At 37.1% G+C, this 18,011-nt stretch overlaps 1 protein-coding gene across 4 annotated transcripts in view; it reads right to left on the bottom strand.

Annotated features, from left to right (window-relative positions):
- LOC116540496 (phospholipid scramblase 1) overlaps positions 1–17,922 on the bottom strand; it is a 29,272-nt gene extending 11,350 nt beyond the window's left edge. The window contains exons 1-4 of one of the 4 annotated variants that reach the window (XM_032264013.1): positions 17,650–17,922; positions 9,692–9,716; positions 6,295–6,377; positions 1,452–1,654 (exon numbers count right to left, since the gene is read on the bottom strand). In XM_032264013.1, coding sequence (XP_032119904.1) covers positions 1,452–1,654; positions 6,295–6,377; positions 9,692–9,716; positions 17,650–17,863 — 525 coding nt within the window. In that variant the 5' untranslated portion in view covers positions 17,864–17,922. Of the gene's footprint in view, positions 1–1,451; positions 1,655–6,294; positions 6,378–9,690; positions 9,719–17,649 lie in introns of those variants that run through there. The other 3 variants (XM_032264021.1, XM_032264041.1, XM_032264030.1) reach the window with 3 other exon arrangements.
- Between the last annotated feature and the right edge of the window lie 89 nt (positions 17,923–18,011).

The following is an 18,011-nucleotide window of genomic DNA, read 5'->3' as shown; positions in this document are numbered from 1 at the left end:
AAAAAAAAAAAAAAAAAAAAAAAAAAAAAGAGAAGTTGATTAATGAATACAAGGTTATGGCTAGATAGGAGGAATAAATTCTAGTGTTCTATAGCAATGTAGGCTGCCTATAATTAGCAATAATTTATTGTATATTTTCAAATAGCTATAAGAGAGGATTTGGAATGTTCTCAACACTATGAAATGATAAAATGTTGAAAGTGATAGATATGCTAATTACCCTTATTTTATCATTACATATCATATATGTGCATTAAAGTGCCACACTGTACTCCATAAATATGTACAAGTATTACGTGTCAAATAATTTTAAAAGTAGATAACAATCTTCCTTCTGGAAGAGGCTCAAGAAATATTGATAACTTTTTTAGCCATCAAAGAGGTTTTCTACATGTTTCAAATTTGTATTAGGCATACTTAATATCAACCTTTGTCATATGTGATAACATCCTTTATGTATTTTATGAGACCCTGATTTTTAAAATGCCTATTTCTATATATTTCCTGCATAATATAATAATGACCAAAAATTTATATGATTGTGCCACTTAAGTGCATTATGGGAAACTAAGTTACTAAACACAGTGCAAGAAAGAAATGATTCATGAAATGAAAACTGGTTGAATATCACAAGAATATTTGTTTATATGTGTATAGACTGAACACACAGAGCTTCTTGTTTCTATTTGACCTACTTGATTTCTAACACCACATAAATGTTAAACCTCTTATTGCTGAGACTAATTATAATTTAGTGAAACAAAATCCAGGACTTTTTACTCCTTTATTAATGGCATTTATAAAATTGCATCTTCCAGAAAACAAAAGCAGCATAATAAAAATGTAGTTTTATTAGTTACAATAAAAAGGTGAGTCATATTACACATAAAATATTAACCCCTTGTTTGGTGCCACTTATTGAAACTCAACAATAAACTTTATTTAAATTTTATTTCAAATTATAAGACAATTATTCAGTATTGAGATTAAAGAGCACCATGCCCAGTACCAAAGTTTCTGGATTGAAAAACTCTTCTCAACTCTTTAGGTTCTCACCCCAGAGTTAGTGATATAAATTCTCTGGACCTCAGTTTCCTCTTTCGAAAAATGGAACTAACTGTAGCATTATATATCACAAATTTCCTGTAAGGATTAAATGAGTTAATACATGGATAATGTATACAACAAAAACAGGAAAACAGTACTAACTAAATGTTTGCTATTAGCTATTATTACAGATTGTATTTAAGATCACAGAAAATACTATTTTCTAAGGCATTTGTATTTTGCTTTAAAATTGAACCTGTCCTAAAAGAATTAGAGTAAACTGTTAGCAGAAAATGTAGTTTTGCCATTTCAGACTTTGGTGAATTATTCATTTGTTAATCTGGTTAATCGAGCTGGAAGCACAGTTCTGTTTTTTTATGAGTACGTTGTGTCCTTCAAGTTACCTGACTTAAATATTCTAATCCAGGTGGGCAGTTTAATGGAGTCGGTGGTGCTGGCATCCATGGTACCCCTGCAGCTCCACCTGGCTGATTATACACTGGCTGATTTGGGACAGGAAAGCCAGCTGGCCCAGGACCTGGATGGCCAGCTGGTGGGGGTGGGTAGCCGACCTGGGGCCCAGGGTAACCAGCATATCCTGGAGGTCCTGAAATACAAAAAAGTGAAATGATATATAACTGCACCAAAAATGGAATCATCAAGCGTTTTACGGTTAACCCATCTATCTATATGTTGACATTTCAGCATAGAAATCTGTATCTGTGATGTTCAAGATATGCTTTTATCTTTCTGAGAATTTTCAATGAAATGTCTGTGGTTGCACAACCATTTTCTATTTTGGGTTAGTAGGCTGTAAATAGCCTCACCCTTACCATTCAAAACTCAAATGGAAAATATGCTTTAATATCTGAGAAAAATCAAAGTAAATAACCACAATCTAGAGTCACCTGCATAAAGATTCCAGCAAGCCTTCAAGAGAAAGAGACATGGCATTAGGTAGATGGCCCAAAATAATGGCTTTGAGTCAGCATTTCTAGGGCCAAAGTATCCTATGAAAAATGATAATTCTGAAATTCTAGCAAATGACTTATATATGTGTAGAACTGGGGGGTAGTTTTGCCCCCCTCTTCCAGGGATATTTGACAAGATCTGCAGACTTTTTTTGGGGTCACAACTGGAGAGGAAGATAATACTGCATCTGGTGGGTAGAGGCCAGGGCTTGCGGCTACACATCTTAAAAGGCCCAGAACAGCTCCCTAAAAATGAAGAATTGTCTAGCCCCAAATACTATAGTGCCACTGTTGAGATATGAAGGTGAAAGCATGTCATTTCTTTTAGGACATTCCAGATACCTGCTTCGGTTAACCCTTTGCCTTATGTTTTAATCCATAGTGTATTGCTTTCCTAAGCCTTCCTCATTAAAATAAAATTTCATTATAATATTTACGTTAGAAATTTAAATTTCACAATTTAACATTCTTTGGTCTTTGGAAAATATAATTTGAGAAACAAGGACGACAAAAAACTGTAAGAGTCAGAAATTTAATAAGTGTAAGTGCACTGTATATTCTCTGTGAATGTGTGATCACAATGAAGCTTTATGTACTTATTTTTATGGTCCACAAAGTAGCAATTTTATAGTAGTGGAATATAATTTCAAAGGACTGTGCTTCTCAATATTGTAACATTAAAGCCTATGCAAAATGTAATACTTAGAATAGGAAATTTATAAATTCCTTTAAATGAAACATTTATGACAAAATTCATTTGCCTTTAAAAAATAAGGCTTAGAAAAACAGATTAAACATCACAATGCATTGTAAATATCGCTTTTATAATTTATTACTTCTATGATGAATGAATATTTACAAGTGATCCATAATGTAATTGGCTGTGTTGAAGAATATGAGGAGACAACTCTCGAGGTATCCTGCTGTCAGAGAGCTCACAGTCAAACTCTGGGAGAAAGAAAAGACATTTAAAACAAAAAAAAATTTCATATGGATGTGATGGAGAGAATGTATGTGGAGGAGGGCAGGGCATGAGGCAGTTACTTTAGGTAAATATAATTTACATCAAGATCTAAAAGATGAAGAGAGAAAAGCTTTATACGAAGATCTAGTGAGAAATGCTTTAGGAGGAAAGAAAGGCAAATAGAATACCTCTGACTTTGTAATGAATTTGACATGCTTGTAAAAGAGAGAGGAATGTCACAAGAAAGAAAATGACTAGAAATGGCTGTCGGCAAAGCAATAGGAAGCTGTTCATCTAAGGAGGCCCTTAGTAAGGAGTCTGGCTTTTGTTCCAGTTATGATAAGCTCATACTGGAGGATTTTAAGCAGAAGAATGAGTTCCATGGTCTTATTTATATCTTACAAAATTTTCAGGAGTACAAAAGCATTGGAATTTACAATGGAAAACACAGATGCAATCCCTGCCCATCATTGTTTAATGGGAGAGACAACTTTATATCCCCATTTATTCTAGGGAGCTATAATGCCAGTGTAATTAATTTATTAATTAGAATCGGAGACAAATGCTTTCAAGTAAGAGACCACAGTTCTATCACTAGAGATGCCGAAGGTCGTTATTGAGATGGGAAGAGAAAAGGGGAAGGAGTACAACAGCTGCCCTGAGGGGTCACCTTTATGCTGAAATCTGAAGGATGCATAGGAGTTCAGGAGGCCAGAGTCACAGAAAGAACATTTCAGAGCAGAGTTCTGGGACAGTAACAAACACAGGCCTTTAAAAATCTGAAAAATAGCCAGCCTAGCTGAGCAGTAGTGAGCCAGGCTAAAGAGGAAGCTAAAGAGAGATCAGGAAAAAGGTCATCTTGGGTCTAGTGTTAGCCTTTATCCTAAAAGTAATAGGACACTAATAAAATAGGAGCTAAACACTCTCTGTAATATGAGCAGATTCACATTTTTAAAGATCACTGGCATCAGCGCAGAAACCAGACCATAGGCAGACCAGTGGGGATGTGGAAATGTGATTTAATTTCTTTTTTTTTGGTTGGTGGCGGATGGGGGGATGTGATTTAATTTCTTACATTTATAACATCATCATAACTTTCCCCAGACTATGAAAATATGATTGATTACTCCTTAAATCAATGAATTAAGCACAAAGAATTACCTTAAATTTGAGTATTAGTATAATTTATGTAAAGACTAATTGATTTTTAAAATATTTTAAATATGTTAGCAAATACTTGTCATTTATTATTTGCAAGCATTGTTCTCAGTGTTTTACATATACTTTCATTTACTCCACAGAGCAAGCAAAATTGAAAATAACACCCTCATTTATAGATAAGAACATTGAGGCTTCAGGGTACTGCAGCTTGTTTAAGACTACCATATAACTATTAGTACAGAAGGCAGAACTGGTTTACCAGCACATTTACCTATACAAATTTTTATTTTTTAAAAGCAGGCAGGGCTGGGTGTGGTAGCTCACTCTTACAATCTCAGCATTTTGGGAGGCCAAGGCGGTTGAATCACAAGGTCAAAATCAGCCGGACCAACATGGTGAAACCCGTTTCTACTAAAAAAGATACAAAAATTAGCCAGGCATGGTGGCGCATGCCTGTAATCCCAGCTACTTGAGAGGCTGAGGCAGGAGAATTGCTTGAACCTGGGAAGTAGAGGTTGCAGAGATCCCACCATTGCACTCCAGCCTGGGCAACAGAGCAAGACTGTCTCAAAAAAAAAAAAAAAAAAAAAGCAGGCAGAACTTGAAGCCTGATCCAAATTGCCTATGCCTCAGCTTTCCCACATACATAATGGGGATAATTAATAATATCTACCTCATAAGAGTATTCTTAGAATTAAATGTATTAATCCCTATTAACTCCACATTTAAAACAATGACTAAAGCACAGTAAGCTCTCAATTTTAAATTATCCTACTGTTAGCATCATTGTTATCTTAAGACCTGTGCTATATATAATCTTGGACTTGAAAAACAAAATCAAGCTGTATGGCTCTCTCTCTATCTATATATATATATGCAAACTCTTAGGTCTGATTACATTCAAACTGTATTATTTATGTATATCTACTTTTAATTAGCGATTAGGTGGATTACACCATTCTCTTAAGTGCCTTGGATGAATATTATAGACTTGCTATTGATTTTCCAAACACCAGCCCTATAAGAATTTATAGCAGAGGTTCTCAATCCTGGCTTCACATTAGAATCACTTGGGGAGTCAAAAAATTACCATTCCTTGAGTCCCACCACCAGAAGTTCTGATTTAATCTTTCTGGAATAGCACCCTGCCACTGGTATTTTTAAGTGCTTCTGGGTGAAACTTCAGCGCAGCCATGGTTGTAAGCCACCACCTTAGAGTCTTTGAGCTTATCTAGCACATATTCTTTTAGTTGCAAACATCTGGATGAAATCTGGGACCCACAGGGAGGTTTCTTGCTAGGCAGTTAAACACGACATTCAGCTCCTAAGCACATTTGTTTACTCAGAGAAGAAAACACAATGGGTATACCCTTCCATCCAAACCACATTCCCTTTGATCCTAAATTCCCACGATGCTCTTTCAAGATGTGGATAGCCTGCCTACTTATAAATCTGGTCATGCCATGGACTTTGCTATTTTTAAAGTTCTAGTAGTTTTGATAACTGCATTTGCCTACATGAAAATCTCTGAATTATTTCAAGTATTGGTTAAAAAGAAAAAAATGTACTCAATTATGTATGTAGTGAAATGATACAATTACTTTTCTTAGAAATACAAGGATGAATCAGCATATATACAAAAATAAAGCTTTCATACATATTATAAAATTAAAATGATAATTATTCCCAGGTAACTGAATTTCTTTTAAGACCTTTCAAGCAGTCTTACTGTTTTGATATGACTCTCACTGAACATTTTCCAAGCTACTACATGACTCAATTTATCAGGAATAAATTTCCTAAATGTGATTAAATGATCATAATTTTCAGAACAGATGGAGAATCAATAAAATATTTAACTTAACATTTGTAGTTAGAGACGTACAATCTTGTATTTCATTTGCTAAATGTAAACATAATACTGTTTTTACTAGCTTTCTTTATACCTTTACTGTCCTCTATAAGTAAAAATTACTTCTAAGGAAAATGTATAGGCAAATAAAAATAATCAAGAACAGTGAGACTACCAAAATTTCATCAATATAATTTTTTAAAAAGAAAGACTAAAATAAAAACACATGCACAATTTTCTCTCTCTCTGGAATATTAATTGACTAATTTTACTTTTTCTTCTTTAATCAACTACTTTACCTTGGAATGCTGTTGGTGGATACTGAGGTGGATACCCAATTGGCATGTTTGTTTCTGGGTGAGAATCATTCATCTGCGTGTCTGCAATTTAAGGAGAGGTAAATATATGTCTGATTAAATACAATACATATTTGAAAGAAACAATGTATTATACTTAGATAATTTTCACTTGTGTGGTCTTATGCTGTATTGAAATAGGGAAAGTAAAATTTTCACTTAACATACACTGTGCCTGTTATCAGAGCTGATTTGCAATTAGCAAATTTGTTTAAGATAAATTCTTTTTTTAGATAAAATGAGACAGCTAAGTTACTGGGGCTGAATTACTAGTTTTTGAAACATGCCTGATTAATGTTCAGTTCCATGTTTTGTTGGTATTAGAATAAAGACAGCTTTAAAATTACATATAGACTATGAAGAAAGAGATAAATGAAATTGATGGATGTGAGGGTGGTAAAATTATGGTTTTAAAGGTACCTATCATCACTGCTATAAGAATTATTATTTTAAATATTTAAAATAATGAATACACTTCAGTATTTAATGATATATTTTATGCTTACTCCAATAAAGTTGAGCCATATGAAATTTCCCAAATATAACTGTTTTTGACCCAGAAAAGCCATAATGTTTAATTACACTACACTAACATATTCAACATTGTTATTTGCTAATAAGGCTTGAATAACCTTAATATATGCACAAATGGTTTAATCTCCTAATTATTAAGATTCATGTCTATCTATTCATTCACTTACCTACCCAGCCAGTCTCTAAATATCTACTGAGCATCTCCTGTGTCACCCTTGAATTAGGCTTTGGGGCTACAGTGGCTCTGCTTTCATATAGCTTAAGGTGTAGTAGACACTACACTTATCTCCTTATCTATTTTCTTATGAATTACTAACTGTAAATTCACAATCTTTTGTTTTTGAATCATGGAGATCTGGCATCAATATAGAAGAATATATAGGTCAAACTTCCACTGTAACACATTTTTTTTTGCTTTGTGTGACTATTATGAACTTTCAAAGACCACTCAGCTTGTTAATCATATGGTTTTATCAGGAGGATTGGATTGTGTCCCCCACCTCCCCCTGCTCTGGCGTTTTTCCTTCATGATTGGCTTCATCATGACTTCAGCAGAATGCAGTGCAGTCAATGGTGATTGTGTAAATTCAGGCAAAAAAAAAAGCCTCTCCTACTCATTCAAGACCAGCTTGGCCAACATAGTGAAACCCTGTCTCTACTAAAAATACAAAAATTAGACCCCGGCATGGTGGCATATGCCTGTAGTCCCTGCTATCCAGCAGGCTAAGGCAGGAGAATCACTTGAACTCAGGAGGTGGAGGTTGTGGTGAGCCGAGATTGTGCCCCTGCACTCCAGCCTGGGCAACAAAGAGAGACTCCATCTAAAAAAAAAAGAGAAACCCCTCTCTTACTCAAATGAGGACTTTTTCCCTGGACGAACATTGCAGCATACCCTGTGATTTCTGAGTTGTCACACATCTCTGAAATTCCTCATGATTCTATCCCAACCATTCTCTTCTATTTCTCCGCATTAAATGACTGACCTCACTCCCTAGTTATCTAGCTAATAAGGCCTTGCCTTCAGCCCCTACTCCTAACTTGAGTTGGAAACAATAGCATCAGACTCAGAATAGATTTCAAGAAAACACTTTGCAAGCCTGAAGTAAAGATCTACCCCTGACAGGTACATCACATTGTGATACCTCTTAATAAGCAACATTGTTTGAATTCTAGGACATAGAACACACACACATACACATATCCAGGAGCAGACAGATTCAAGAAATCATGAGCTCATAATCTCTGGGATTTTGGTGCCAAAGCAATGATTCTGATTTCAGGAATTCCAGGGGGAATTTATACAAGGAGAATAAGTGAATGGGCAGAGGTGTTCAAGTAGAACAAAGAGCATGTTAATTATGGTTTGATTTTTGCATTAAATGCAACTTAAAATAGCTTATAAAAAATACAAGTCTATCACATTGTCTTAAAGATATTTTATTTTTAATGTCTACCTGTATGTATATTTACATATATACACATTAATTCATACACATATACACATTTTATTTCTATTTATGCAAATATATGCATACATGCCTACAGTTATATATACAAAACTGAAGAGTTAAAAGGTGACTATGACCATGACCAGATACATTTTTCTAAATTGAGTGGAATCAACTTAAAGCTTGTGGCAAATAAAACAGTGTTATTCTATATAAATTTACATTTTATAAGCTTTGAGTTTTGTAAGTAAAAAGAAAATTTTAAAAGTTCACATGGGAAAAGCAAGGGGCCTAGTCCTGGAGATTATTTAATATATCTAATAAGGACTGACACTATAGTGACAGATAAATCATTTTGTTACCTCAACAAAGATAAAAGAGAGAATAGAGAAAAGCATTTCAGAAAAACAGGATTTAATTTTTGAATTTAATTTTTCCTATGTAGTGGGAATTTTGAACAATTTCCTTATGTAGTGGTGTCCCTCTTCAGAACTTTTATATCTTAATAAGACAAAGTCTTTTATTACTTGCTTGATAAATATCCATCTTACTTAGAATTTTCTTGAGAGAAAAAAAGCCAGAACATAATGATTATTATTTATTTAAACGTACACATATGTGTATGTAATGAAATATACATTGAAATATGTATCTGAGAGTTTATTACAATGAACTGAAATCTTATTATCTGTTAATTAGTACGACTTAAATAATCTTTATACATATAAAATACACAGAGAAAAGAATATTGTTCTGGCTTGAATATACTATATATTATAGAATGTATTTCCCAATAAATCTAAAATTTCTTAGCTCTCCAAAAGGTTTTCTTATTTTGTATTTTTTTTTTTTTTTTTTTGAGACAGAGTCTCACACTGTCACTGGGCTGCAGTACTGTGGCACCATCTTGGCTCACTGCCACCTTCATCTCCCAGGTTCAAGCAATTCTCCTGCCTCAGCCTCCCGAGTAGCTGAGATTATAGGCATCCACCACGATGTCCAGCTAATTTTTTGTATTTTTAGTAGAGATGGGGTTTCACCATGTTGGCCAGGCTGGTCTTGAACCCCTGACCTTGTGATTCACCTGCCTCAGCCTCCCAAAGTGCTGGTATTACAGGTGTGAGACACCACGCCTGGCCAAGCCTTTTTATTTTTAATGAAGAACCTAGTGGTAGTGATATTTTTGCACATCTTCTCTATAGTCAAAATACTGAGCTAGACATTGTATTCTGGAGTATAAACAACAGAAAGCAAATTATATACTTTCAGACACTGAATGAAACATTATGACAAATAAGAAATTACTAACAGATTAGTATTATAGGGAGGAAAGTAAACATTTAAGTAAATTACTTACATTGTTTGTCCATGATTTAAACAGTTCTGTAAAAGAAGATCTGACATTAATATACGGTCTATAAGTTTACAAGTCAAATATAACAGTTGAAACAAGATACTCTAAAACTACCCAGTCACACTCATGGGATATTCCTCTCTATTCATTCAGCCCAGCCTTACCTGGCCATTTAAGCCCTTTGTGCTTAACTGCATTCCCCTTGCTGTGTTTCTGAGTAGGAATTTAGAGATTGTTGGTCAGCTCATGATAGTGAATACATTCTAAAGCCTTTTGAGGTGAGGGTCCAGTGAAGCAAAAAGCTGTAAAGATACACTATGACCTAAGACTCCAAATAGTAACCAAGCTAAAAACATCAGCCTTCACAACTTGCACAGTCTAAAGGAAGTGAGTGGTCAGTTCCCAGCCTCTGGACTTGGGCCCCAGGAATGTTCCAGCAGGAGAGCGAAAAATGTTAAATATCAGTTCACACTACTGCAGTTATCTTGGGAAGTGTAGGTCTTGTGGAAGTGTTTTTTTGCAAATTTCAGAAGGCCTGACACTACTCTATGCATTCAGATACTTTTTTTTCTCAGAGAACCCACTCTCAGGAGTTGTCACAGCCATAGCACCTTGACCACCAAAGTGAAACTTCGTACTCGGTATTTATACAGAAACATAATAAACAGCAAACATTCTACTCAATACTTTTGCCTTCCAGTGCTTTTATTCAATCCCAGCCTTTCCCATTACTATCCATTCACTACTTTTTCCATCTCCTGTAAATCCCGATGCCCTTCATCTCTTAATGACAAGGCATCAGGCAAAACTCTGTTACCCAACTGTTTTATCTTGGACCCACACACACTTACACAAACTTTCCCCTTCCCAGGCCCACTCCTGTGCTGGCTATTCTCTAACCAGCTTCTCCTACTGTGCAACCCTAAGTGGTTAATAAGTCAACTGATCCCTCTACATGCTCAACTAAAATCTAGAGTTCCAGAGAAGAATCTGCCTCCCTCCTTGCTGTTTCAGGGGGGAGGCGTATTCTTCTCTAGAATTTAGTTGAAACAGCAAGAAGGGAGGCAGAAACAGCAAGGAGGGAGCCAGGGGTGGTGGCTCATTCCTATAATGCCAGTATTTTGGGAAGCTGAGGCAGGAGGATCACTTGAGTTCAGAAGTTTGAGACCAGCCTGGGCAATGTGGAGAGACCTTGCCTCTACTAAAACTATAAAAAAAAAAAAAAAAAAGCCAAGCATGGTGGCATGTGCCTGTAGTACCAAATACTTGGAAGGCTGAGGTGGGAGGAATGCTTGACCCTGGGAAATTGAGGCAACGGTGAGGTATGATGATGTCATTGCATTCCAGCCTGGGTGACAGAGCAAGACTGTGTTTCAAAATAAATGTGTTTTATTTTTTGTTTTTTGTTTTTATCATTGCCAACTTTAAGAACAAAATTGGTTGAAAAATTCAAAATAGGTTTATATGGTTCTGAAATAAATCAAAAGGGGTGTTTGTGTTACTGATTTAACTTCCCACATTTTCTTAGGACAATGGGAACCCCGGTTTGCATTAACTGGTCATAAATGAATTATGTGGACCTCATCAAGCCACAAAGGTAGAAATATTAAAGTTTACACTTTTCCACAATTAATCTATAAGGTGAACAAGAAGCTAATAAACACATGGAACCAAAATAGACTAAAAGTTTTCAAGACTACATTTGTGTTTTAGATTCCATATGAAGAACTGTTTAAAGGAGACTAAATTCATACATATAAGAGGACATGATTTTTGTCAGCCTCAAATTTCTACCATCAAAGACTATACTTTAAAATGCCAATTTTCTAAAAATATGCTAAGAGTACTTTAACAGATATGTCAGAAAATACTAATACATTCCAGATTAGAAATAAGTAGTATTCTTTAATTAACACACTGGACTACACATCTCTAAAGTCTTTACCTGCCCCTTGCTTCTTATAGGATCCCACTCTATAACATGCTTAGCTTAAAAAAAAAAAAATTCTATGGCCTTTAACCAATTTTAACAGAACTTTTAAGAAACCAGTGTTTCTGTTATTCTCACCTTGCCTACAATGTCAGGAAAGCACCAAATAATGTCTAAGGACAAATCCTAAATAAAATGTAAGGGCAAAAACATAGCCAAGTTTCTCTCTCTCTCTCTCTCTTTCGTTTTTTCAGACTACTGAATTGGAAAAAAATCATGGTTTCTGGATTGCAAATCTATTCATCGGAGGCAGAAAATATTTTTGTCATAATTTTACAAATTTTTTTTCTTAGCATTTAGTTGTTTTAGGCTTTCAAGTCCCATGCAAGCCAGAAATAAAGGATGTTCTGCAAAGGTAGAGAATTCATTAACCAATGCTATGTATCCTGGTAAGCAGTGGTCCCCAATCTTTTTGGCACCAGGGACTGGTTTCGTGGAAGACAATTTTTCCATTGACCAGTGGAGCAAGAGATGGTTTTGGGATGATTCAAGCTCATTACATTTATTTTGCACTTTATTTCTATTATTATTACATTGTAATATTTGACAAAATAATTATACAATTCATTATAAGGTAGAATCAGTGGGAGGCCTGGGCTTGTTTTCCTGCAACTAGATGATCCCATCTGGGGGTGATGGGAGACAGTGACTGATCATCAGGCATTAGATTCTCATAAGGAGTGCACAACGTAGATCCCTCACACATGCAGTTCACAATAGGGTTTTTGCTTTTATGAGAATCTAATGCCGCTGCTGATCTGACAGGAGGTGGAGCTCAGGCAGTAATGTGAGTGATAGGGAGCAGCTGTCAATACAGATGAAACTTCGCTCATTCACCTGCTGCTCCTCTCCCACTGTGCAAGCCCAATTCCTAACAGGCCCTAACAGGCCACAGACTGGTACTGGTTGGTGATCCAGGGGTTAGGGACCCAGCTATTAAGAATAGGTAGAGGATCTTAAGCAAGGAGTATCATGAGTTTCAAGTCCTTGCCAAATGAGTACCAACCACAGAAATCCAGGACAGGGAAAAAAAGCTGATTCTAAAACAACGACAATTTGTTCATATTTGCTCTTTTTTTCCCACTTGATTACATTATTTTTCATCCTAAAAGATAAGCTAGTGAGGATGAGAACCTACTGGCATAACTACTGCAGAATAAAACCTGAGCCTTTGCTTTACTACAGGTTTTCGAATTTTGGCATTTCCCTAATATCTCAAGCATTGCAAATGGCATGTAATAAGCTCAGGTGCAAAATGTTAAGTGTTCCTTGTATCTCTCCATGTGCCGAGTACATAAAGCACTGTGTGCCAGGTCACTAAAGTCATCCACTATGTGGATGCCTACATTCCTCTTTGTTGTTATCATGATCCCTTGGGGTTTCTCAAGCTTAATGAGTCTATTCCAAGATGTATGTCACTCAGTTTGGGAATAACTGGTTGTGCCCTGAATGAATTAATGAGTTAATTAATTTAGCATGATAACTCATAAATAATGGCTTCTACCACACTTATTTTGTTTTTAATTTCATAAATACTTCAGAGAAAGAGAAAATCATCTTTATGGTATACCAAAAAAATGTACTAAAGTTATGATGTATACTGTACCATTGGAATAACAATTACTCCAGGATGAACGGAGAACTTCAAATATAATCTGATTTGTCTAACTCTGTTAAATAAGACTTTGGAGGAAACGGAGGCATCATATATTATTTGCATATAAGTACACTGCTGTTAAAATTTTTCTACCAGAAATCATAAGTCCCCATTGTTTCTCTGGACTTCTTGATAACTGTAAACCTCTACTACCAGGAAGAGGAAGAAACAGCACAGGAGATTTCCAGTTCTGCCTTCACAATTCACATTACAGTGAAACTCTTTTGACCCATCTCTTGAGGTCACGACATTTTTATCTTACTGCTTTCAAAAAGTATTAATGTAAAATCTGGAACTGAAAGGTGAAGCAGACTTAATTTTGGAAGTTCCTAAAACTAAAACTTGGTTACCCACACTAGATAAGGGTTATTTATTTAAATTGACTTGTTAATTGCCTAAGAACAACCTCCCCTGCTTGTTCCCTTTAAACACGGGATAACGAGTTTCCCATTCTCTTCAAGCCCCAAGATAGGGATATATGTTTTGAATTATTTTAGCTAAATTCTACCGCTCTGAAAACAATCACAAGAATTCTAGGTCCCTAACTTCCTCCCAATAAGTGAGAACAAGATACTAGACTAGAGGGAAGGCAGGAATTTTGAGTAGGTCAGGGAACATTACAGAGGTAAGTCACAAATTAAATAATTTCCATGTCATTTGGGCAATGTTTGTAGGTAAATTTGATACATTTCAAAATGTTTCGTTGACATCTAAGAAGGAAAAATATTCATCTGTTGAACTCTGGTTTTGCTAAAACTTAAGTATAGAAAAAATTTATACATTTACACAAATGTGTCGGGCAAGCAGGTGGTGAGGCTTTGAGTACCCAGCACATCATACCTGTAAGATATGGGAATGCAGTGACATGACTGAGGCTGATAATAAATGCAAAGTACCTTGTAACAACGAGTCTTCCCATAAAGATCCTCTTGTGAATTTTATGCTTAAACAAAATAAATATGCTTAAAACCAATTTGGGATAGCCTTTTATAGCATTTTATATTAAACCTTGAATAAAAATGTAGATAATATGTCAACTAAAACCAAGTGAGATGATAGTGATCAAGTGTTCTACAAAGCTAAAAAGTAAACCAAAGAGACAAAGGAAACAAATACTAAATCAGTCATTCTCATTTGATTGCTTTATTCTCTGAAAAGCCTTTCCTGACAACCCAGAGCTCCCTCACAAATTCGAGTTGTTTCTTTCCTTTCCTCCTAATAAATGATGAAACTAAACCCATGGAACTAAAACTGATTTTAATGTGATACAGCTCACTAACTAGCTAAATTAAGATTATTACTTATTCATATTCTTTGCACCAATGTCTCTGATTCACTGAAAAAAGGAAAACTGACAACCTTCAGTGAAATTTGTTAAAAGACTTTCTTAAGGTATCTTTCTTATGTAAGATAGAAAAGGCTTGAAGTTCAATTTACTTTTGTGCCACTTAGCTTTAACTAGGCCAGGTGCTATGGTTAGAATGGGTGACCAAAGTTCATGTGTTGGAAACTTAATTTCCAATGCAACCGTGCTGGGAGGTGTGGCCTAATAAATATGATTAGGTTATAAACACTCTACCTTCATGAATAGATTAATGTTATCTTGGGAGCGGGTTAGTTATTGCAAGTAGGCCTGTAATGAACTCAAGGTCCATGCTCTCCTGCTGTCTTGCCCTTCCACTTTCTGCCATGGGATGATGCAGCAAGAGGACCTTCACAAGATGCTGGCACCTCGGTACAGTCATGCACCACAACAACAGATCACATATATGATGGGTGTCCCATAAGATTATATACCATATTTTTACTATACTATTTCTATGTTTCGATATGTTTAGATATATAAATACTTAACATTGTATTATACTTGCCTACAGTATTTAGTACAGTAACATGCTACACAGGTTTCTAGCCAGGAGCAATACTTTATTGCACAGAGTCAAGGTCCAATAGGCTATCTGCAATCTCACTGGTCATTCCTTTTCTTGAATGAGCCAAGTTCCCTCCAGCCCAGGACTTCTACCTGTGAAGTTCCCTCTGTCTATAATGCCCTACACCACCCCACTCACCCACACACCCATAGACTAGTTTTATTTGAGACTTCCTTCAGCTCTCAATCTGACTCTCCTCAATACCCCCCACCCCACCACCCCAGCCTAAATAGTAGGCTATACTATCCAGGATTGTGTAAGTAAACTCTATGATGTTCTCACCACCACAAAATTGCCTCATGATGCATTTCTCAGAACATATTCTTGTCTTTAAGCAACACACGATTATGTTGGACTTCCTAGCCTCCAGAACTGTAGGAAACACATTTCTGTCCTTTATGAATTACCAAATCTCAGGTATTCTGTTACAGCAGCAGACAATATATGGAGACATCATATTTTTTCTAATCACTTATTAAAAAAAAACATGGAAAATTGAAGAGTGCAACTATTAGTTCTGATTAAAAGTTGTTTTGGCTTTTTAATTTAGCACTATTCAGGGTAGTGCTATTGAATGTGTATATATAGATATATATACATATAAAAGTACTCCCTATATAGATATTCACTAAATATAAAGCTTGTATGGTTTTTAAGGAATTAATTGAAGGCAGGGAGCATGCAAGGCACTATACCAGGCACTAGAGCACAATATCTTGACACTAGGGGAGACAGACAATTACGAATTAAATATATTATTAAAAATACTCTAAGTGCTATAGATAACAATAATGTTGCTGTAAGAAAGGGTTATGGCTTTTAAGTTACCACTAACCTCGACAGTGGTAGGGGTTTAATAAAAGTCAGACTGGGAGCTGAAGGAAATCTCAAATTAACTAGTCTACGGAGGTATGTGGGTGGGGTGTTGGAGGGCATCATAGATAGAGAGAACTTCATAGGTAGAATTCCTGAGCTGGAAGAACTTGCCTCATTCAAGAAAGGAAGACCAGTGAGGTTACAGAGCAGAAGAGGGAAAGATTCTTAGAGATGAGGATGGAGAGGTACACAAGGGTCTGCTCACACACAATTCATGTCTCTCCACCTGTACTCTAAGCTCCTTTACAGATCTAAAGGCAGTTTGATCTGTAAACCAGCTCTTTTACATGCCACTTTTGTATCCAACTGCGGAAATCCACTCATTTCCCTTTATTTTTATTTTTCATTTCCCTGCATTTTCTCATTGTTCAAAGCTCTACTATTGTTGTAAACAGGGTGACATTAAGAGAAAGGTTTGTTTTTAGGAAAAGCTCAAGAAAGGAGCCCCCAAACTGCCTAACACTTTTAAGTGTTACTTGTAGTATAACCATGTATCTCAATGTGATAAACCAGAAGAAACAATGACTGCCTCTGTTCCTGGCACTGGGAACTGCCTGTACCTGGAACTGGGAAATGGCCATGCCAAGATTTCCAGGAATAACAGTGCATGAATGAAACCGCATGGGAACCAGACAGGCAGCTTGGAGAAGCAGGGACTTTGTCAAATATTTAAAATAATAAAAGCTAACTTTCACTGAGTACTTTCTGTAGTGCCAGGCACTGCTCTAAGAACTTTACATTAACACATGTAATACTCTGTAGCTTTTTAAAATAGTTACACAGTTTCAGAGATGAGACAATGGGAAGAACTAACACATGAAATACTCTGTAGCTTTTTAAATAGTTACACAATTTCAGAAAGGAGACAATGGAAAGAACATAAATGAAGAAAGTGGCTGACAGTCCACAGATGCGAAGTAGTAGAGGCCGAATTTAAAGTCGGGCACCTGACTAGAGCCAATGGTCTTAGCAACTGTGCCATATACTGCCGCCATCTTTTCCAAGCTGGCCTAGCATAGCTGTGGGCTCCAGGTAGACTCCAGTGAATACTTACTGATAAATGACAGCCTGCAGGCTGTATTAACCGTCCCTTCTAATAGCCCCACTATGCTGGCACATGCTCCCGAGCCCAGCCTCAGCCCAGGATTCAGGGCTGCTCTCTGCCTGTAAAGCAGTGTAGCTAAGGGGAAGCTCAGCCCCCCGAGGTGTTTTCAGGCAGGACAACCCTGGTCATTGGAATGGTTCTGGGTGCCGCTGGGTGACCTCGGGCCTCTGGCCGAGTACCTACTCCACTTCCAGGGTCCCTTTCAGAGGCTTCTTGCATTTCTGGCCCCAACCTTCACCCCACACCCTCCACCCCCAGAGCAGCAAACACTACCGACGGGCCGTCGCCCCGGTTCTCCGAAAGTTGCCCTCCACACCTGACCCTGGCCCTGGGACCAGAACAGGCTCCGCGCAGTTCCCGCGCCCGCGTCCCCGGGAGGCGGCAGAAAAAGCCGCCCGCGCACCTGTGGCTGCCGCTGTTTCCGCTCCCGAGCGAGCCAAGGTCCAGAGAGCAGGGTCCAGGCGGTGGCTTCCTCTCCGCGCCTTCAGACTGCCAGGCACAGCTGCTGCGCAACCTGCTCCAAAGGCAGCAGGAAGGGAGTCTGGGAGTAACCTTCGCGCCCACCGCGGCAGCTCCGGTTTCGTTTCCTGGATCTTACGCACACAGCGCGGCTTCATTTCCCTGGTCCCTGCGCTGGCGCCTGGGTCCCGCAGGGCTGCTGGAGGAGGAGGAGCTGGAGGAGGGACTGCACCCACCACGGAGTGTGTGGCCCCCCTCCTCTACCCCCGACTCGCTTTCTTTTTTTTTTCTTTTTTTTTTTTTTTT

The sequence above is a fragment of the Sapajus apella genome, unplaced genomic scaffold (assembly GCF_009761245.1).
Source record: "Sapajus apella isolate SASKATOON/1434 unplaced genomic scaffold, GSC_monkey_1.0 scaffold4, whole genome shotgun sequence".
Lineage (NCBI taxonomy): Eukaryota > Metazoa > Chordata > Mammalia > Primates > Cebidae > Sapajus > Sapajus apella.
This window is presented reverse-complemented; position numbering and strand designations above follow the sequence as displayed.